The following is a 23,783-nucleotide window of genomic DNA, read 5'->3' as shown; positions in this document are numbered from 1 at the left end:
CACAGTGCAGACAGGGACATCTGTTGACGACACTGGAGTTGATGATGCTGGCGTCGGTGGACCGGGGCTGCGGTGCAGAATGGGACGGTGCCTCATGCTTCTCACAAGCGGTGGCCATGGTGCAGGCAGGCAAAAGTCTACAGTTTTGGGTCTTCTTCTTATACCCCTTTCTGCCTTTGAAGTAGGCAAACTTCAAAGCAAAGTCTCAAGTGTTTGTGAGATCCTTCCTTGTCAAGGCCAGGCCCCAGACAATCAATCAATCAATCAGGGTTTTGTAGAGCGCTGCTATTCACCCATGAGGGTCTCAAGGCGCTGGGGGAGGAAGGTGGTGGGTGATGAGGATCAGTCAAAGAGTCAGGTCTTGAGGTCCTTCCTGAACTGATCAGGGTGGGAGATTGCTTGAGGTGGATGGGGAGGATGTTCCAAATCTTGGCGCCAATGTGGGAGAAGGATCTTCCTCCGGCTGTGGTTTTCCGGATATGGGGAACCTTGGCGAGGGCCTGGTCAGCGGAGCGGAGTTGTTTGGCGGGAGTGTAGAAGGAGATTGTGGTTGAGGTAGGCTTGTCCGGCGTTGTGTAGGGCCTTGTAGGCGTGGGGCATGAGCTTGAAGGTGATTCTCTTGCTGATAGGCAGCCAGTCTAGGTCTCTTAGGAATGCGGAGGTGTGGCTGTGTCGTGGGGCGTTCTTGATGAGATGGGCAGAGGCGTTCTGGATGCGTTGTAGTCTTTTCGGGGTCTTGGCGGTGGTTCTGGCATAGAGAGCGTTGCCGTAGTCGAGGTGGCTGCTGACAAAGGCCTGGGTGACTGTCCTTCTGGCTTCAGTGGGGATCCACTTTTAGATCTTTTGAAGCATGCGCAGGGTGTGGAAGCAACCCGATGAGACTGCGGTCACCTGTTGGTCCATTGAGAGAGATGAGTCTAAGATGATGCCTAGGTTGTGGGCATGGTCAGTGGGGGTGGGGTCGTTTCTGAGATGAGAGGGCCACCAGTACTCGTTCCAGGCGGAGGGTGTGGAGCAGAGGATGAGGACTTCTGTTTTGTCCGAGTTCAGTTTGTGGCAACTATCTTTCATCCAGGCGGCGACTGCTTTCATTCCTTCGTGGAAATTGTTTTGGCAGTGGTCGGGTTGTTGGTGAGGGAGACTATCAGTTGGGTGTCATCGGAGGAGGAGACGATGTTGAGTGCGTGGCTTCTGACAATGGTGGCTAGTGGAGTCATGTACAGGCTGAAGAGGGTGGGACTCAGCGAGGATCCTTGGGGGATGCTGCAGCTGATCTTGGTAGCTTTTCCGAGAGAAAGGGGGGGGGGGGGGGGGGAGTCAGACCCTCTGTGTTCTGTCAGTGAGGAACGAGGAGAGCCATTGCAGTGCTGAGTCTCGGATGCCGGCGTCGTGTAGGCAGGTGCGTAGTGTGTTGTGTGAGACTGTGTCAAAGGTGGCAGAAAGGTCAAGGAGGATGAGGATGACGGTCTTGCCTTGGTCGAGGAGGGTGCATGTGTCGTTTGTGGCATCGAGGAGGGTGGTCTCGATGCTATGGTTGCTTCTGAATCCTGACTGAGATGGATCCAGGATGTTGTTGGTTTCCAGGAAGGCGGTGAGTTGTTTGTTGACTGCCTTCTCAATGACTTTGGCCGGAAAGGGGAGCAGGGAAGATGGCAGTCTCGAAGGAGTGGTTGATGGTATGACGGAGTTTGGGTGAGATGATGTTGCTGGCTTTGTTGAAGATGTGGTGAGGGCAGGTGTCGTTGGGAGCTCCACAGTGGATAGTTGCCATGATGTCACGGGTCTCTGTGTCGGTGATGTTGTTCGAGCAGAGGAGGGTGGGGGGTGTGGGGACGCTTCGGTTGACGGGCTGGTGGTGAGAGTTGTGGGAGTGCCCTGGGTGGTGAAGCTCTCGTAGATGTCTGCGATCTTGCGATGGAAGTAGCTGGCGAGGTTTTCGCAGAGTTCTTGTGACGGGGGGGATGTCGGTGGAATTGGAGTTGGGGTTGGTGAACTCTCTGATGATGGTGAAAAGTTGTTAGCTGTTGTGGGCATTTTTTTTGATGTGTTGTTGCAGGGTGAGTCTTTTGGTGGTCTAATGAGCTGGTGGTGATGTTTGACACGTTAAGGTTTCATTGTTTGCGGGGGTCTTGTCAGTGCGCCACTTCCTCTCTAGATGTCTGCAGACCTATTTTGATTTTTTGAGTGCGGGGGTGAACCAGTTTTCTTTCTTGGCTGTGCTTCTGTAGTGGGGAGTCTTGAGGGAGGTGAGAGTGTTGGCACAGTCAGTGATCCATTCGTGGAGGTTGTGTGAGGCAGTGTTGCCGTTGTCATTGGCTTGGGGGGGGGTTGCGTAGAGGCTGGCGGTGAGCTGGGCTTCAGTGACCTTGATCCAATTCCTGCTGGGAAGTTGGACAGTGTGGAGTCGACCGATGGGTTTGTTGAAGGTGAAATTAATGCAGTGGTGGCCGGTCCATTGGAGTTCGGTTATGTGGCTGACAGAGACGTGGTTGCTGGTGGAGAAAATGGGGTCCAGAGTGTGACCGGCTGAGTGAGTCGGTGTGGTGACAAGTTGCTTGAGTCCGAGGTTGGCGAGGTTTTCGATCAGGGTGGTAGAGTTGCTGTTGTTTGGGTTTTCCAGGTGGAAGTTGAGGTCCCCCAGTAGGATTTAGTCCTTGGACGTAAGAGTATGGGTGGAGGCAAGGTCAGCAATGGTATCGCAGAAGAGGGGGTGGGGGCCCGGCGGCCTGTAGATGAGGGTTCCCCGCAGAGTGGTGTTAGGGTTGGTTCCAATCTGGAAGTGGAGGAGTTCCATGTTGGTAGCAGAGTTTTCGGTGCTGCTGGGTAGACGTAGGTACACTTTGTGAACGATGGCGATGCCTCACCCGGCTCGGTTTGTGGGGTCTCTGCAGATGACCTTGTAGCTATCTGGCATGGCTATGGCGATGTCGGGAGCCGAGGATGGGTTAAGCCATGTTTCCGTGAGGAAGGTGACGTCCGGGGATGTGGTGTCAATGAGGTTATAGAGTTCGGTGCCTGTGGATGGAGCGAGTGTTGGTCAGGATACATTAGAGGTTGTGTTCTGCTTCGTGAGTCCTCGGGGTGGGTTTGAGCGATGGAGGCTGGTAAATTTGCAGTGGTGACAGGTGAAGGGTCCCTTGGTGTTGCTTTCAGATGCCTGCTTGCAGTTGATGTCGTGTCCCTGGTTGAGTGCGATGAGTGCTGCTGGTGTGTAGCTGTGGTGGAAGAGAGGTCCAAGGGTCCTGGTGCTGGTCGCGGAAGGTCACAGACAGACTTGCCTTAGGCACACCATCGGCACACCAGTGGCGCGGCCGCGCAACGCCCGCCATTAAGTAGGGAGGGGGAGAGGGCAGCTGGGAGGCAGGAGCGGGAACGGTGTGAAAAAGGGGGACAGGGACGCGAGGGCATCAGCGGTGGGGAGAATGCAAGAAAGGAGGGGGCGGGGCAGCAGTGGCGGGGAGTATGCGAGAGAGGAGAGAGAGAATGAGAGGAGTGATGGAAAAACGAGCAGAAGAGCACAGAAAGAGAAAAGGGCACAGAACAGCACACTAAAGAAAAAAGGGAAAGAGGCAGAGAAGAAGGAAAGCGCTGAAGCAGAAGGCCCCAAATAACAGCACACACAAAGAAAAGGAGGAGAAAAAAGAAAGAGGCAGAGGGCAGCCCAGCAGAAGAGCAGAGCTCTCCCACTAGGCACCAGGGATGAGGGGCAAGCAGAAGACTGCGGGTGGAGGAGGGCCTCGAACTTCTGACAGAGGTCAGAGTTCGAGTCAGATAGGACTTCCACTTGCAGGTGGAGCTATGCACCAGGGGGTTGGAGACTGCATTGTGGGAGGGCAGGCACAGCCCTTTCAGGTTTGAGTGGCCACTCCTTCCCTTCCTCCCAGCACAGATGGCTCATCAGGATATGCAGGCTACACCCCACCCCCTTTTGTGTCACTGTCTAGAGAGGTGCAAAACAGCCCAACTGTCAAACTGACCCAGCCAGACAATCCACAAACAGGCAAAGTCACAGAATAATTTAAGCAAGAAAATGCCTACTTTCTAAAAGTGGCATTTTAAAACACAATCTAAAAACCAACTTTACTAAAAGATGTATTTTTAAATTGTGAGTTCAGAGACCCCAAACTCCATATGTCCATCTGCTTCCAAAGGGAATCTACACTTTAAACATATTTAAAGGTAGCCCCCATGACAGCCTATGAGAGGGATAGGCCTTGCACAGTGAAAACCGAAGTTGGCAGTATTTCACTGTCATACATATAAACCCCATTTGTATATGTCCTACCTTAAACATACACTGCACCCTGCTCATGGGGCTACCTAGGGCCTTCTCTAGGGGGGCCTGACATGTAGTAAAAGGGAAGGTTCAGGCCTGGCAAGCGGGTACACTTGCCAAGTCGAATTGGCAGTTTAAAACTGCACTCACAGACACTGCAGTGGCAGGTCTGAGCCATGTTTACGGGGCTACTAATGCGGGAGGCACCAGTGCTGCAGGCCCACTAGTAGTATTTGATTTAGCGGCCCTGGGCACCTCTAGTGCACTTCTGTAGGGACTTATTAGTAAATGTGCCAATCATGGATAAACCAATCCACAGTACAATTTATATGGCAAGCACTTGCACTTTACTGATTAGCAGTGGTAAAGTGCGCAGAAACATTAAACCAGCAAAAACAGAGCCCAGTACACCATAAAACCAGGAGGTCAGAAGGCACAAAGACAGGGGAGACACACCAAAAAACTGCCAGGTCTAACAATTAGTTACCCAGTTTGGTCGAACACTGTTACAGATCCCTGCCCGTTTCATGGACAGGTATAAGGAGACCAGGGCCATGAGGGGGACTGGTTGCATCAAGCGCTTTGCTACGCACTGCGCACTTTATAGTATAATACCTATGTGGCTATGTCCAGGTTGTTTACCTTTGCTGCTATGAAGGGGGGAAGGTATCCATATGGTGCCTTGATTATGTTGAGGCTTGAGCCCTGGAACAGTTTCACAACAACAACTTGCCTTGTAAAAATGGCAAGTTGGATGGGAAACTGTTCACTGAAACTGAATGGAGATAAAACAAACCATTGCCACAAACAGGCCAGAGTGCCTGTAAACCCGACCCATCCCAACCTCCCCCATTATGCCTGGGCATGTGGCTGAATAGCTCTGTCCATGGAGGCCCAGATAAACAAAACTAGCTGAAAAATTCTGGATCTACTACCTCTCACCGGAGGAGGCAAATGGTCCAGGGTCTTATTCTCTCCTGATTGGACGACCGGAACTCCCTGTATTTTGGTTCTCCTAAACACATCATCAAGAGATTTCAGGTGGTCCAGAACGCAGCAGCAAGGATCATACTCAAGGTCCCCAAAAATATGTCTGCTAGAAATGCACTAGCCTCTCTGCCTCTGCACCGGCTTCCCGTAGCAGAAGGGGTTCAGTCCAAAGTACTTTATCTGGCACATAGGGTAATTGTTAGACATGGGGTCTCTAATGGCAGTGGTTTGTACCCTGTCCGAGTAGGGTCCTCACTCTAGTCATGGTAAGGGAGTCACACACCTAAGATAACTCCTGCTCACTCCTTGGTAGCTTGGCACAAGCAGCAAGGCTTATCTCAAAGGCAATGTGTAAAGTATTTGTATACACACACACACACACACACACACACTGTAAAACAGTGAAAACACTACAGAAGGATCCACACTAGTTTAGAAATATGGCCAATATTTATCTGAATAAAACAAGACCAAAATGACAAAAATCCAACATACACAAGTAAAAATATCACTTCTTAATGAGTCTTAATACAAAGGAATCAATGGATGTATCTTTTTAGCACAAAGTACCTGAGATGTGTCAAAAACAAAGACGATGCGAGCCACAGGGGAGGTGACGCACCGGAAAGCGAAGTGACCTGTCGTTTTTTTACTTCGCAGGGGAGGTGAAGTGTCGATTCTTTCCTCGCAGGAGAAGCGATACATCGGTTCCTTACTGTGGTGCTGGGTCGATGAGATGCGTGGAAAATCCAGATGCGCTGTGTTGATGGAGCCACAGGGAAACAGGCGCTGTGTTGATTCTGCAGCCATGGGACAGGCGCTGCGTCGATTTCTCTGCCACAGCACAACGGTGCATGGATTTTCTCCTTCAGGTCACCATCTTTCACTTCCAAGGGCCCAGGGACTGGAGTAGGCACTACTTGACAAGTCAGGACTCTCAGCAGAAAAGCCCAAGGAGGGGCAGATGAAGTTTTTGATGCCCGGAGACTTCTCAACAGGAGGCCAGTTTAGTTCAAGCCCTTGGAGAATCTTGGAAGGCAGGATGTATAAAGCAAAGTCCAGTCCTTTCACTCCTAGGACAAACGCAGCAAGCAGCAGACCAGCACAGCAAAGCAACAGGCAGAGTTGCAGTCCCCCCACAGCTACCAGCTCTTCTTCCTGGCAGAAATTCCTCAGTGCAGAAGGATTCTAACGTTGTGGTGTCAGAGGTCCAGTACTTATCCCCATTTCTCCTTTGAAGTAGGCAAACTTCAAAGGAAAGTCTCTGTAGAGCACAAGACCCTGCCCCGGACACACTCCAGGGGGCTGGAGACTGCTTTGTGTAGGGACAGGCACAACCCTATTCAGGAGCAAATTTCAGCTCCTCCCACCACTCTTGCCCAGAAAGACCCATCAGGATATACAGGGCACACCTCAGATCTCATTGTGTGATTCTAACTCAGATGTGTTTTCCACAGACTGGCAGAGGAACAGATTGGTTTAGCAAGCAAATGCCCACTTTCTAAAAGTGCCATTTTCAAACTTAGAATTTAAAAAACAACTTCACCAAAAGATGTATTTTTAAATTGTGAATTCAGAGACCCCAAACTCCACATCGCTATCTGCTCCGGGCAATTCACATGTTAACATGTGGGAGAGATAGGCCTTGCATTAGTGAAAACCTAATTTAGCAGTATTTCACTATTAGAACATATAAAACACACAACAACATGCCCTACCTTTTAAGTACACTACACCCTGCCCATGGGGTTGCCTTGGGCTTACCTTAGGGGTGACTTACAAGAAGTAAAAGGGAAGGTTTGGGCCTGGCCAGTGGGTGCAATTGCCAGGTCGAACTGGCAGTTTCGAATTACACACACAGACACTGCAGTGGCAGGTCTGAGACATGTTGACAGGGCTACTCATGTGGGTGGCACAATCGGTTCTGTAGGGCCATTAGTAGCATTTGATTTACAGGCCCTAGGCACACATGGTGCACTATACTAGGGACTTACTAGACCATCAAATATGCCAATCATGGGTAAACCAGTTACCAATGCAATTTAGACAGAGAGCACTTGCACAATAGCACTGGGCAGCAGTGGTAAAGTGCCCAGAGTCAGCAAAAACGAAAATCAGCACAGGATCAAAAACAGGAGGTCAGAAGAAAAATGTTTGGTGATAACCCTGCAAAAAATTACCATTTCTAACAGGAATCATCCTATAAGGGTCTCCTCTGATCAGGAGTATTGTGGCTCCTTACACCCCATCAGAACCTCAGGATCCTCAGGGGTTCAGTTACTAAAGGTGCCCTGAACTCAAAGGGCTAGATGGGGGGCAGATCCTTCTCTCACCTGACCCCAAAGCTGTGGAACTCAATGCCACAGAGCTGAGAAATGAAAAGAATGAATTAAGGTTTAGAAAAATGCTAAAAACCTGAACCCATGAATTCTGAGCCAGGACCTGTCCCAACTTGTGTATGCTTGCATGTACTCAATCAGCCCTGAGAAGACCCGGCTAGCTACACGCTTTACAAACCTGCATCACAATGCAATTCAATGCAACTTTATTTCTTTAATGCATGCACAAAAAATATCACGGACACAATATCTATGCTTTGCAGCAGAACATATATTACAATTTGGAAAGAGAACACATTATCGACGTGGTCCATGCTAAGATAAGAACTACAACAACCAAGAGTTTTTCATGAACACAGGTCAGCAAAATGTAACGTTATAAAACACACCTATAAAAGGAATAATTAATTGTGACTCTCCCTAAAAATAAGAGAATGACATTGCATCTTGCAGGCTTTACACAGTTTGCATTCTTCAGTCTAGCGGGCGCACTTCTTCCAGAAGGACTCTCCATAATCCCTAAACCCCTCTTGTGGAGACCACCATCAAGTTTACCCACTCAGCTCTCCCTAAGGGAAAATTAGACTCAGTGAAAAATTGCTCTTTTTCAGAAAATGTTTCATTTTGAGAGTTTTTAGGGTGCAAGCTCTTGAGAAGATATCAAACAAGAATTTCTGAAAGAAATTCGAGTCCACTTCGGGGTGTCCTTTGAACACTATCACAATAAATCCTATGTGCAGTTTGTCCTTTTATTATTTTCTTTTGCTCAAACTTCCTCATTTAAACTCAAACTGTAAGGGTGTCCTTAATGAAAGGAGAATCCAAAACTAAGAGTCGCTCGGCTAGTGCACTGACCTGAGGTTGGTGTAATGGCCTGCAGTAGCTTGAGCAGTGTGCACCGGTGAGAGAATGATGGCCGTAGTTACTCGTGCATCACATCCCACAGACATCACAAGCCCCCTACACATTACTTATCATTTCAAGTTTCAAAGCTACTCATGACATGACCACTTGTTGTGAACCTGCCTGATGGCACCGCACGCTCCTCTCTGAAAAGATAATCTCCACTTACGAGTTGTACCCGGCATTGTGTACCCAGCATTATAGGACTATACTGAGTCCTATAGTTTGGAAAAGTCTCCAGACCAGATAAGAGCTACTCAGTGACATACCGATTTAAGTTAGCACTGAAAGGTGAATGGACTGAACTCTGGAGTTCTGTCGCCTGACTATCTCAACATTCTAGTAACCTCCAGACCTGGCCACAATGGCTATAAACTGTGAGTATGTCTATTTATAAAGATGTACTTCCTTCTTGGTTGTAGTAGTTAAAAGATGTCAGCCCAGTACAGTGTGCCTCTCCTGGAGTTGCCAGGCCTAAGGGTCCATTCCTAATCTAAAGAATGGGCAACATCGGGCAACAACATCATATCCTACGCAGACGACACCCAGCTCATCCTCTCTCTCCAGGACAACCTTCCACACCTGCATGACGAGTGTCGCCGACTGGATGAAGACTAACTACCTGAAGCTCAGCACGGACAAGACAGAAGTGCTGATTTTCGGAAACAACACCTCCCCATGGAATGACACCTGGTGGCCCTCTGATCTCTGACCCACACCGACAAACCACAACTTTGACATATTACCATTAAATGCCAGATCAACGCAGTCTCCTCTTCCTGCTTCCACACCCTCCGCATGCTCTGAAAGATTTTCAGATGGCTTCCTGTCAACGCCAGGAAAACCGTCACTCAAGCCCTAATCACCAGCCGGCTGGACTAATGCAACGCGCTCTACGCAAGAATCACCACCAAACTCCTGAAGAGACTCCAGACAAGACAGAACTCTGCTGCCAGACTCATACTCGACCTCCCCAAATGGACCCACATCACCCCTCCACCTCAGGAACCTCCTCAGGCTCCCCATCCAGAAGATGCTGATACCCCCCTACAATGCCCTCCACGACCAAGGACCAGCATACATCAACCACCAACTGAACTTCCACCAAACCTCCAAACACTTGCAATCCACCTCCCGTGCCATCACACATACGCCCCGCATCAGCCAAAGCTACTGTGGACGACGCTCCTACCTCACCGTCAGGTAATGGTGCAACCTTCCCCTCAACCTCCGAACATCAACCTCTCTCCCGGAATTCAGAAAGGGACTCAAGACCCAGCTTTTCAACTGATCCCAGCGAGAACCTAGAGCCTGGATACCCTCGCAGGTGATTAATTGCACTCTACAGATCCCAACTGATTGACAAGGGGCATCCCACAGCAGTGCCCCTTGCGATCTGAATGTTCCTTCAGTGGAGCCCATTTACGCAAACTCAGGCTGTGTATGCAGCAGCTTCATAAGTGATCTCAAACTCCCTGCGATACCAAGGCACCTAAGCGTATCCATCAAGAAAAGGCTTTTCCCGGGAGTCAAGCACCTTACTGGCATTAGCTGCCTTCGTGTCTGGGTTTATCTGCAGCAGTGCTGCACATACTGTGTGTAGATGAATTGCTGTGGGTCTATAGGGGACAAATCCCGACTGTACTGGGAGACTATTCTCTCTCGTAGGAAGGAAAACCGAGTCGCATCACCGCAGACATAAATGTATTATCACAGCTAAGCAGTGACAGAGGGTGATAAGAGGTACACTTAGCCGGGTCTTTCCCCGGCTTGGGGAGCACTGATATGACTGCATCACGTATAGATGGCAGCAACACACCGCCCTTTAATACCTCGTCACAGACCTCCTGCAGCTGTGGGGCCGGTATATGTTTGTAAGCTTTGTAAAACTAGACAGTCAGACGTTGTATCTGGTGCCTTTACTCCTGCTAGGGCATCTATGGCTGCAAAAATCTCTTCCCAAGAGATCGAAGGCTTATGATGTGATGTGATATGAGGGCAACCTTATATAGCGCTGCACAACTACTTTGGGAAAGGAGTATCATGGCGCTAGTTTGACAACATTAGTAGCAACATCACACCCCTCTGAACAGTAGTGTGGAGACCTAGATGCCATTTAACAGAAAGGTTTTGAGTTGTTTCCTGAAAGAACTCCAGTTTTCTTGGGCGCACAGGGCCGGTGGGAGGACACTCCAGGTATCTGCTGTCACAGGCAGAGAGCAGCCACCTCTTCTGGTTTTCAGGAACTTATAGATAAACTTGGTGGGACCTCCCAGGTCGTCCGGCTGATACCAGGCAAAAAGCAAGGACAGAAAAGAATGCTTGCCCGACTGTAGAGCGGTTATAACACAAATAAAGTGCATTAAATTGACATCTTTTTTTTAAGCCAGAACCAGCCTGGCTGCTGTTTTCTGTAGCAGCTGTGACCTATGTAGGAGATATTTAGATATGCCTATGTGTGAGGAGATGCAGGGATCCATTCTTGATAGGATCAGGGTTAGAGCGAGGGATGAACGGAAATATTTTTCTGATAACTTTCAGCAGTCAGGAGTATGTAGAGAAGGTGATTTTAATGTGTCTTTTTTTAAGGACAGATGAGAGTCCAACAACTCTCAGGTGTCTGACCTGATGGGATGGGGTTGGCTGATCTCCCAGCGACACCGGCCACCACTCTAGTATCCCTGAGGCTCTGGTCCCACATACCGCTACGTTGGTTTTTTGTTCACTGTTGAGCTGCAGGGAGTTTGAGCTCCTCCAATCACAACTTCCTGGAGTCAGCCCCTGGAGTTACTGGTCACCTTACCTTATTATCTCCTAATCTAACGATTTGTGTATCATCTAGTAGAAGTGGTATAGATGACGCGATCAGGCTGGCCACGTGGGACATGTAAAGATTGTAAAGACTGCGGCTCAAAACCAGCCCCTGGGGTGGGGGGGGTCCTCGGTTACGCTCATTATAGGGGTTGAGCATAGGTAAGCTAATGCCACCCCTTGGGTGAGATCTTTCAAAAAGGATAAGAACCAAGGAACCACTTCCCTTAAGAATCTCTGTAGAGAGACCCTTCCGGAGCCCTGGTTGGGCTTTGTGCAGATATTTGGTCGGACTCAAGGTACTTGGTTAGCTGCCTGGTCACCCCGGCCTCAGTTACTTTGGTGACGATCAGGAGCAGAGAGACAAACGATCATCAATGTTACAGAAGGGAATCCAACTGTGTAAACAATGTACACCTCTTTCGCAAAAGATGGAGGAAACACGGTACGTGTCCTTCACAAAACATGAAAGAAACACTGTACGCCTCCTTCACAAAACATGGAAGAAACACTGTACGCCTCCTTCACAAAACATGGAAGAACACTGTATGCCTCACTGTACGCCTCCTTCACAAAACATGGAAGAAGCACTGTACGCCTCCTTCACAAAACATGGAAGAAACACTGTACGCCTCCTTCACAAAACATGGAAGAAACACTGTACGCCTCCTTCACAAAACATGAAAGAAGCACGGTACGCCTCCTTCACAAAATATGGAACAAGCACTGTACGCCTCCTTCACAAAACATGGAAGAAACACTGTACGCCTCCTTCACAAAATATAGAAGAAGCACTGTACGCCTCCTTCACAAAATATGAAAGAAGCACGGTACGCCTCCTTCACAAAATATGAAAGAAGCACGGTACGCCTCCTTCACAAAACATGGAACAAGCACTGTACGCCTCCTTCACAAAACATGGAAGAAGCACTGTACGCCTCCTTCACAAAATATGAAAGAAACACGGTCCACCTCCTTCACAAAACATGGAAGAAACACTGAACGCCTCCTTCACAAAACATGGAAGAAACACTGTACGCCTCCTTCACAAAACATGGAAGAAACACTGTACGCCTCCTTCACAAAATATAGAAGAAACACTGTACGCCTCCTTCACAAAACATGGAAGAAACACTGTACGCCTCCTTCACAAAACATGGAAGAAACACTGTACGCCTCCTTCACAAAACATGGAAGAAACACTGTACGCCTCCTTCACACAACATGGAAGAAACACTGTACGCCTCCTTCACAAAACATGGAAGAAACACTGTACGCCTCCTTCACAAAACATGGAAGAAGCACTGTACGCCTCCTTCACAAAACATAGAAGAAGCACTGTACACATCCTTCACAAAACATAGAAGAAGCACTGTACACCTCACTGTACGCCTCCTTCACAAAACATAGAAGAAGCACTGTACGCCTCCTTCACAAAACATAGAAGAAGCACTGTACGCCTCCTTCACAAAACATGGAAGAAGCACTGTACGCCTCTTTCACAAAACATGGAAGAAGCACTGTACGCCTCCTTCACAAAACATGGAAGAAACACTGTACGCCTCCTTCAGAAAACATGGAAGAAACACAGTACGCGTCCTTCACAAAACATGGAAGAAACACTGTACGCCTCCTTCAGAAAACATGGAAGAAGCACTGTACGCCTCATTCAGAAAACATGGAAGGACACTGTACGCCTCCTTCACAAAACATGGAAGAAACACAGTACGCCTCCTTCACAAAACATGGAAGAAACACAGTATGCGTCCTTCACAAAACATGGAAGAAACACTGTACGCCTCCTTCACAAAACATGGGAGAAACACTGTACGTGTCCTTCACAAAACATGGAAGAAACACTGTACGTGTCCTTCACAAAACATGGAAGAAACACTGTACGCCTCCTTCACAAAACATGGAAGAAACACTGTACGCGTCCTTCACAAAACATGGAAGAAACACTGTACGCCTCTTTCACAAAACATGGAAGAAGCACTGTACGCCTCTTTCACAAAACATGGAAGAAGCACTGTACGCCTCTTTCACAAAACATGGAAGAAGCACTGTACGCCTCTTTCACAAAAGATGGAAGAAACACTGTACGCCTCTTTCACAAAACATGGAAGAAGCACTGTACGCCTCCTTCACAAAACATGGAAGAAACACTGTACGCCTCCTTCACAAAACATGGAAGAAACACAGTACGCCTCCTTCACAAAACATGGAAGAAGAACTGTACGCCTCCTTCACAAAACATGGAAGAAGCACTGTACGCCTCCTTCACAAAACATGGAAGAAACACTGTACGCCTCCTTCACAAAACATGGAAGAAACACTGTACGCCTCCTACACAGAACATGGAAGAAGCACTGTACGCCTCCTTCACAAAACATGGAAGAAACACTGTACGCCTCCTACACAGAACATGGAAGAAACACTGTACGCCTCCTTCACAGAACATGGAAGAAGCACTGTACGCCTCTTTCACAAAACATGGAAGAAGCACTGTACGCCTCTTTCACAAAAGATGGAAGAAACACTGTACGCCTCTTTCACAAAACATGGAAGAAGCACTGTACGCCTCCTTCACAAAACATGGAAGAAACACTGTACGCCTCCTTCACAAAACATGGAAGAAACACAGTACGCCTCCTTCACAAAACATGGAAGAAGCACTGTACGCCTCCTTCACAAAACATGGAAGAAGCACTGTACGCCTCCTTCACAAAACATGGAAGAAACACTGTACGCCTCCTTCACAAAACATGGAAGAAACACAGTACGCGTCCTTCACAAAACATGGAAGAAACACAGTACGCGTCCTTCACAAAACATGGAAGAAACACTGTACGCCTCCTTCACAAAACATGGAAGAAAAACAGTACGCGTCCTTCACAAAACATGGAAGAAACACTGTACGCCTCCTTCACAAAACATGGAAGAAACACAGTACGCCTCCTTCACAAAAGATGGAAGAAACACTGTACGCCTCCTTCACAAAACATGGAAGAAACACAGTACGCCTCCTTCACAAAACATGGAAGAAACACAGTACGCCTCCTTCACAAAACATGGAAGAAACACTGTACGCGTCCTTCACAAAACATGGAAGAACACTCTACGCCTCCTTCACAAAACATGGAAGAAACACTCTACGCCTCCTTCACAAAACATGGAAGAAACACTCTACGCCTCCTTCACAAAACATGGAAGAAACACTGTACACCTCCTTCACAAAACATGGAAGAAACACTGTACGCCTCCTTCACAAAACATGGAAGAAACACTGTACGCCTCCAACACAAAACATGGAAGAAACACTGTATGCCTCCTTCACAAAAGATGGAAGAAACACAGTACGCCTCCTTCACAAAAGATGGAAGAAACACTGTACACCTCCTTCACAAAACATGGAAGAAACACTGTACGCCTCACTGTACGCCTCCTTCACAAACATGGAAGAACACTGTACGCCTCCTTCACAAAACATGGAAGAAGCACTGTACGCCTCCTTCACAAAACATGGAAGAACACTGTACGCCTCACTGTACGCCTCCTTCACAAAACATGGAAGAACACTGTACGCCTCACTGTACGCCTCCTTCACAAAGCATGGAAGAACACTGTACACCTCACTGTACGTCTCCTTCACAAAAGATGGAAGAAACACTGTACGCCTCCTTCACAAAACATGGAAGAAACACTGTACACCTCCTTCACAAAACATGGAAGAACATTGTACGCCTCCTTCACAAAACATGATGGAAGAAACATTGTACGCCTCCTTCACAAAACATGGAAGAAACACTGTACGCCTCCTTCACAAAACATGGAAGAAACACAGTACGTGTCCTTCACAAAACATGGAAGAAACACTGTACGCCTCCTTCACAAAAGATGGAAGAAACACTGTACGCCTCCTTCACAAAACATGGAAGAAACACTGTACGCCTCCTTCACAAAACATGGAAGAAACACTGTACGCCTCCTTCACAAAACATGGAAGAACACTGTACGCCTCCTTCACAAAACATGGAAGAAACACTGTACTCCTCACTGTACGCCTCCTTCACAAAACATGGAAGAACACTGTATGCCTCACTGTACGCCTCCTTCACAAAACATGGAAGAAGCACTGTACGCCTCCTTCACAAAACATGGAAGAAACACTGTACGCCTCCTTCACAAAACATGGAACACTGTACGCCTCCTACACAAAACATGGAAGAAACACAGTACGCCTCCTTCACAAAACATGGAAGAAACACAGTACGCCTCATTCACAAAACATGGAAGAAACACTGTACGCCTCCTTCACAAAGCATGGAAGAAACAGTATACACCTCCTTAACAAAACATGGAAGAACACTGTATGCCTCACTGTACGCCTCCTTCACAAAACATGGAAGAACACTGTACGCCTCACTGTACGCCTCCTTCACAAAGCATGGAAGAACACTGTACGCCTCACTGTACGCCTCCTTCACAAAACATGGAAGAAGCACTGTACGCCTCCTTCACAAAACATGGAAGAAACACAGTACGCCTCCTTCACAAAACATGGAAGAAACACAGTACGCCTCATTCACAAAACATGGAAGAAACACTGTACGCCTCCTTCACAAAGCATGGAAGAAACAGTATACACCTCCTTAACAAAACATGGAAGAACACTGTATGCCTCACTGTACGCCTCCTTCACAAAACATGGAAGAACACTGTACGCCTCACTGTACGCCTCCTTCACAAAGCATGGAAGAACACTGTACGCCTCACTGTACGCCTCCTTCACAAAGCATGGAAGAACACTGTACGCCTCACTGTACGTCTCCTTCACAAAAGATGGAAACACTGTACGCCTCCTTCACAAAACATGGAAGAAACACTGTACGCCTCCTTCAGAAAACATGGAAGAAACACTGTACGCCTCCTTCACAAAACATGGAAGAAGCACAGTACGCCTCCTTCACAAAACATGGAAGAAACACTGTACGCCTCCTTCAGAAAACATGGAAGAAACACTGTACGCCTCCTTCACAAAACATGGAAGAAGCACAGTACGCCTCCTTCACAAAACATGGAAGAAACACTGTACGCCTCCTTCACAAAACATGGAAGAAACACTGTACGCCTCCTTCACAAAACATGGAAGAAACACTGTACGCCTCCTTCACAAAACATGGAAGAAACACTGTACGCCTCCTTCACAAAACATGGAAGAAGCACTGTACGCCTCCTTCACAAAACATGGAAGAAACACTGTACGCCTCCTTCACAAAACATGGAAGAAACACTGTACGCCTCCTTCACAAAACATGAAAGAAGCACGGTACGCCTCCTTCACAAAATATGGAACAAGCACTGTACGCCTCCTTCACAAAACATGGAAGAAACACTGTACGCCTCCTTCACAAAATATAGAAGAAGCACTGTACGCCTCCTTCACAAAATATGAAAGAAGCACGGTACGCCTCCTTCACAAAATATGAAAGAAGCACGGTACGCCTCCTTCACAAAATATGAAAGAAGCACGGTACGCCTCCTTCACAAAACATGGAACAAGCACTGTACGCCTCCTTCACAAAACATGGAACAAGCACTGTACGCCTCCTTCACAAAACATGGAAGAAGCACTGTACGCCTCCTTCACAAAATATGAAAGAAACACGGTACACCTCCTTCACAAAACATGGAAGAAACACTGTACGCCTCCTTCACAAAACATGGAAGAAACACTGTACGCCTCCTTCACAAAACATGGAAGAAACACTGTACGCCTCCTTCACAAAATATAGAAGAAACACTGTACGCCTCCTTCACAAAACATGGAAGAAACACTGTACGCCTCCTTCACAAAACATGGAAGAAACACTGTACGCCTCCTTCACAAAACATGGAAGAAACACTGTACGCCTCCTTCACAAAACATGGAAGAAACACTGTACGCCTCCTTCACAAAACATGGAAGAAACACTGTACGCCTCCTTCACAAAACATGGAAGAAACACTGTACGCCTCCTTCACAAAACATGGAAGAAGCACTGTACACATCCTTCACGAAACATAGAAGAAGCACTGTACGCCTCCTTCACAAAACATAGAAGAAGCACTGTACGCCTCCTTCACAAAACATAGAAGAAACACTGTACGCCTCCTTCACAAAACATGGAAGAAACACTGTACGCCTCCTTCACAAAACATGGAAGAAGCACTGTACGCCTCCTTCACAAAACATGGAAGAAACACTGTACGCCTCCTTCACAAAACATGGAAGAAACACAGTACGCGTCCTTCTCAAAACATGGAAGAAACACTGTACGCCTCCTTCACAAAACATGGAAGAAACACTGTACGCCTCCTTCACAAAACATGGAAGAAACACTGTACGCCTCCTTCACAAAACATGGAAGAAACACAGTACGCCTCCTTCACAAAACATGGAAGAAGCACTGTACGCCTCCTTCACAAAACATGGAAGAAGCACTGTACACCTCACTGTACGCCTCCTTCACAAAACATAGAAGAAGCACTGTACGCCTCCTTCACAAAACATAGAAGAAGCACTGTACGCCTCCTTCACAAAACATGGAAGAAACACAGTATGCGTCCTTCACAAAACATGGAAGAAACACTGTACGCCTCCTTCACAAAACATGGAAGAAACACTGTACGCCTCCTTCACAAAACATGGAAGAAACACTGTACGCCTCCTTCACGAAACATGGAAGAAGCACTGTACGCCTCCTTCACAAAACATGGAAGAAACACTGTACGCCTCCTACACAGAACATGGAAGAAACACTGTACGCCTCCTACACAGAACATGGAAGAAACACTGTACGCCTCCTTCACAAAACATGGAAGAAACACTGTACGCCTCCTACACAGAACATGGAAGAAACACTGTACGCCTCCTTCACAGAACATGGAAGAAGCACTGTACGCCTCTTTCACAAAACATGGAAGAAGCACTGTACGCCTCTTTCACAAAACATGGAAGAAGCACTGTACGCCTCTTTCACAAAAGATGGAAGAAACACTGTACGCCTCTTTCACAAAACATGGAAGAAGCACTGTACGCCTCCTTCACAAAACATGGAAGAAACACTGTACGCCTCCTTCACAAAACATGGAAGAAACACAGTACGCCTCCTTCACAAAACATGGAAGAAACACAGTACGCCTCCTTCACAAAACATGGAAGAAGCACTGTACGCCTCCTTCACAAAACATGGAAGAAGCACTGTACGCCTCCTTCACAAAACATGGAAGAAACACTGTACGCCTCCTTCACAAAACATGGAAGAAGCACTGTACGCCTCCTACACAGAACATGGAAGAAGCACTGTACGCCTCCTTCACAAAACATGGAAGAAGCACGGTACGCCTCTTTCACAAAAGATGGAAGAAACACTGTACGCCTCTTTCACAAAACATGGAAGAAGCACGGTACGCCTCCTTCACAAAACATGGAAGAAACACTGTACGCCTCCTTCACAAAACATGGAAGAAACACAGTACGCCTCCTTCACAAAACATGGAAGAAGCACTGTACGCCTCCTTCACAAAACATGGAAGAAGCACTGTACGCCTCCTTCACAAAACATGGAAGAAACACTGTACGCCTCCTTCACAAAACATGGAAGAAACACAGTACGCGTCCTTCACAAAACATGGAAGAAACACAGTACGCGTCCTTCACAAAACATAGAAGAAGCACTGTACGCCTCCTTCACAAAACATGGAAGAAACACTGTACGCCTCCTACACAAAACATGGAAGAAACACTGTACGCCTCCTTCACAAAAGATGGAAGAAACACAGTACGCCTCCTTCACAAAACATGGAAGAAACACAGTACGCGTCCTTCACAAAACATAGAAGAAGCACTGTACGCCTCCTTCACAAAACATGGAAGAAACACTGTACGCCTCCTACACAAAACATGGAAGAAACACAGTACGCCTCCTTCACAAAAGATGGAAGAAACACAGTACGCCTCCTTCACAAAAGATGGAAGAAACACTGTACGCCTCCTTCACAAAACATGGAAGAAACACAGTACGCGTCCTTCACAAAACATGGAAGAAACACAGTACGCGTCCTTCACAAAACATGGAAGAAACACAGTACGCCTCCTTCACAAAACATGAAAGAACACTCTACGCCTCCTTCACAAAACATGGAAGAAACACTCTACGCCTCCTTCACAAAACATGGAAGAAACACTCTACGCCTCCTTCACACAACATGGAAGAAACACTCTACGCCTCCTTCACAAAACATGGAAGAAACACTGTACACCTCCTTCACAAAACATGGAAGAAACACTGTACGCCTCCTTCACAAAACATGGAAGAAACACTGTACGCCTCCAACACAAAACATGGAAGAAACACTGTATGCCTCCTTCACAAAAGATGGAAGAAACACAGTACGCCTCCTTCACAAAAGATGGAAGAAACACTGTACACCTCCTTCACAAAACATGGAAGAAACACTGTACGCCTCACTGTTACTGTACGCCTCCTTCACAAACATGGAAGAACACTGTACGCCTCCTTCACAAAACATGGAAGAAGCACTGTACGCCTCCTTCACAAAACATGGAAGAACACTGTACGCCTCACTGTACGCCTCCTTCACAAAACATGGAAGAACACTGTACGCCTCACTGTACGCCTCCTTCACAAAGCATGGAAGAACACTGTACACCTCACTGTACGTCTCCTTCACAAAAGATGGAAGAAACACTGTACGCCTCCTTCACAAAACATGGAAGAAACACTGTACACCTCCTTCACAAAACATGGAAGAACATTGTACGCCTCCTTCACAAAACATGATGGAAGAAACACTGTACGCCTCCTTCACAAAACATGGAAGAAACACTGTACGCCTCCTTCACAAAACATGGAAGAAACACAGTACGTGTCCTTCACAAAACATGGAAGAAACACTGTACGCCTCCTTCACAAAAGATGGAAGAAACACTGTACGCCTCCTTCACAAAACATGGAAGAAACACTGTACGCCTCCTTCGCAAAACATGGAAGAACACTGTACGCCTCCTTCACAAAACATGGAAGAAACACTGTACTCCTCACTGTACGCCTCCTTCACAAAACATGGAAGAACACTGTATGCCTCACTGTACGCCTCCTTCACAAAACATGGAAGAAGCACTGTACGCCTCCTTCACAAAACATGGAAGAAACACTGTACGCCTCCTTCACAAAACATGGAACACTGTACGCCTCCTACACAAAACATGGAAGAAACACAGTACGCCTCCTTCACAAAACATGGAAGAAACACAGTACGCCTCATTCACAAAACATGGAAGAAACACTGTACGCCTCCTTCACAAAGCATGGAAGAAACAGTATACACCTCCTTAACAAAACATGGAAGAACACTGTATGCCTCACTGTACGCCTCCTTCACAAAACATGGAAGAACACTGTACGCCTCACTGTACGCCTCCTTCACAAAGCATGGAAGAACACTGTACGCCTCACTGTACGCCTCCTTCACAAAGCATGGAAGAACACTGTACGCCTCACTGTACGTCTCCTTCACAAAAGATGGAAACACTGTACGCCTCCTTCACAAAACATGGAAGAAACACTGTACGCCTCCTTCAGAAAACATGGAAGAAACACTGTACGCCTCCTACACAAAACATGGAAGAACATTGTACGCCTCCTTCACAAAACATGATGGAAGAAACACTGTACGCCTCCTTCACAAAACATGGAAGAAGCACTGTACGCCCCCTTCACAAAACATGGAATAAACACGGTACGTGTCCTTCACAAAGCATGGAAGAAACACTGTACACCTCCTTCACAAAACATGGAAGAAGCACTGTACGCCTCCTACACAAAACATGGAAGAAACACTGTACGCCTCCTTCACAAAACATGGAAGAAACACTGTACGTGTCCTTCACAAAGCATGGAAGAAACACTGTACACCTCCCTCACAAAACATGGATGAAACACTGTACGCCTCCCTCACAAAACATGGGTGAAACACTGTACGCCTCCCCCACAAAACATGGGTGAAACACTGTACGTGTGCTTCACAAAACATGGAAGAAACACTGTACACCTCCTTCACAAAACATGGAAGAAACACTGTACGCCTCACTGTACGCCTCCTTCACAAAACATGGAAGAAGCACTGTACGCCTCACTGTACGCCTCCTTCACAAAGCATGGAAGAACACTGTACGCCTCACTGTACGCCTCCTTCACAAAGCATGGAAGATCACTGTACGCCTCACTGTACGCCTCCTTCACAAAGCATGGAAGAACACTGTACGCCTCACTGTACGCCTCCTTCACAAAACATGGAAGAAACACTGTACGCCTCCTTCACAAAACATGGAAGAAACACTGTACGCCTCCTTCACAAAGCATGTACATCTGAAGCTTTGTGCTCCGCATTCGTACAAAACATGAAAAGCAACAGGAGTGCAAGCCTGGAACCTACACACAAGGGAGACTACGGACAGCAGCAGAGCATGCCTGCCTTGCAAAACATGGCCAGACAGGGCAGCACCTACGCAGAGACTCCGTGAAGGTGTAGGAGTGCATCACTGCGAAGAGCCCCTTGCAAAAGTTGAAAACTTTAACCAAGCTTTCATTTTTACTTAAAACGCTCTGCCAGGCAGGATTTTTAACGCCAGGCTCATAATGGTAAAAAATAACACTACAAGTTCCATGATGCAAAGTAAAGCTGGCTAGAACGCTGTGACTGGTTGCATGCTGTGGCGCAACGGAGGCCAGTGGCGGAGGTCAGCTTCTCAGCACCCCTGGAAATGGCATCACTTCCTTTAAAACTAATGATGTCCATGACATTACAGGAAATGACGTCACATCACAATGGACCCAGTGTGGCTGCCCCCAAGCACAGGAGAGGCCTCACCTCCTCTGCACCCCCCCTGGACAGGCCTCAGCTCCTCTGCACCCCATGGACAGGCCTCACCTCCTCTGCACCCCCCTGGACAGGCCTCACCTCCTCTGCACCCCCTGGACAGGCCTCACCTCCTCTGCACCCCCTGGACAGGCCTCACCTCCTCTGCACCCCCTGGAAAGGCCTCACCTCCTCTGCACCCCCCTGGGCAGGCCTCACCTCCTCTGCACCCCTGGACAGGCCTCACCTCCTCTACACCCCCTGGACAGGCCTCACCTCCTCTGCACCCCCTGGACAGGCCTCACCTCTCTGCACCCCCCCTGGACAGGCCTCACCTCTCTGCACCCCCCCTGGACAGGCCTCACCTCCTCTGCACCCCCTGGACAGGCCTCACCTCTCTGCACCCCACCTGGACAGGCCACACCTCCTCTGCACCCCCTGGACAGGCCTCACCTCTCTGCACCCCCCCTGGACAGGCCTCACCTCTGCACCCCCTGGACAGGCCTCACCTCTGCACCCCCTGGACAGGCCTCACCTCCTCTGCACCCCCCCTGGACAGGCCTCACCTCTTCTGCACCCCCTGGACAGGCCTCACCTCCTCTGCACCCCCTGGACAGGCCTCACCTCTGCACCCCCTGGACAGGCCTCACCTCCTCTGCACCCCCTGGACAGGCCTCACCTCTGCACCCCCTGGACAGGCCTCACCTCTGCACCCCCTGGACAGGCCTCACCTCCTCTGCACCCCCTGGACAGGCCTCACCTCCTCTGCACCCCCCCTGGACAGGCTTCAGCTGCTCTGCACCCCCTGGACAGGCCTCACCTCCCCTGCACCCCCCTGGACAGGCCTCACCGCCTCTGCACCCCCTGGACAGGCCTCACCTCCTCTGCACCCCCCCTGGACAGGCCTCACCTCCTCTGCACCCCCCCTGGACAGGCCTCACCTCCTCTGCACCCCCCCTGGACAGGCCTCACCTCCTCTGCACCCCCCCTGGACAGGCCTCACCTCCTCTGCACCCCCCCTGGACAGGCCTCACCTCCTCTGCACCCCCCCTGGACAGGCCTCACCTCCTCTGCACCCCCCTGGACAGGCCTCAGCTCCTCTGCACCCCCCTGGACAGGCCTCACCTCCTCTGCACCCCCCTGGACAGGCCTCACCTCCTCTGCACCCCCCTGGACAGGCCTCACCTCCTCTGCACCCCCCTGGACAGGCTTCACCTCCTCTGCACCCCCTGGACAGGCCTCACCTCCTCTGCACCCCCTGGACAGGCCTCACCTCTCTGCACCCCCCCTGGACAGGCCTCACCTCTCTGCACCCCCCCTGGACAGGCCTCACCTCTGCACCCCCTGTACAGGCCTCACCTCCTCTGCACCCCCTGGACAGGCCTCACCTCCTCTGCACCCCCTGGACAGGCCTCAGCTCTGCACCCCCTGGACAGGCCTCAGCTCCTCTGCACCCCCCCTGGACAGGCCTCGGCTCCTCTGCACCCCCCCTGGACAGGCCTCAGCTCCTCTGCACCCCCCTGGACAGGCCTCACCTCCTC

The 23,783-nt window shown here is 48.8% G+C and overlaps 2 protein-coding genes across 2 annotated transcripts in view; both read right to left on the bottom strand.

Annotated features, from left to right (window-relative positions):
* The window catches only part of LOC138294055 (zinc finger protein 850-like), a 214,239-nt gene that overhangs the window by 19,470 nt on the left and 170,986 nt on the right, over positions 1-23,783 (bottom strand). Inside the window, exon 6 of the mRNA XM_069233302.1 lies at positions 7,600-7,634. Coding sequence (XP_069089403.1) covers positions 7,600-7,634 — 35 coding nt within the window. The remainder of the gene's footprint in view (positions 1-7,599; positions 7,635-23,783) is intronic.
* Positions 1-23,783, bottom strand: part of LOC138293779 (zinc finger protein 850-like) — a 182,215-nt gene that overhangs the window by 153,987 nt on the left and 4,445 nt on the right. The gene's annotated exons all lie outside the window — the stretch shown is intronic.

The sequence above is a fragment of the Pleurodeles waltl genome, chromosome 4_2 (genome assembly GCF_031143425.1).
Source record: "Pleurodeles waltl isolate 20211129_DDA chromosome 4_2, aPleWal1.hap1.20221129, whole genome shotgun sequence".
In the NCBI taxonomy this organism is placed as follows: Eukaryota; Metazoa; Chordata; class Amphibia; order Caudata; family Salamandridae; genus Pleurodeles; species Pleurodeles waltl.
Note: the sequence above shows the minus strand (reverse complement) of the source record. Positions and strands in the feature narration are given on the sequence as shown.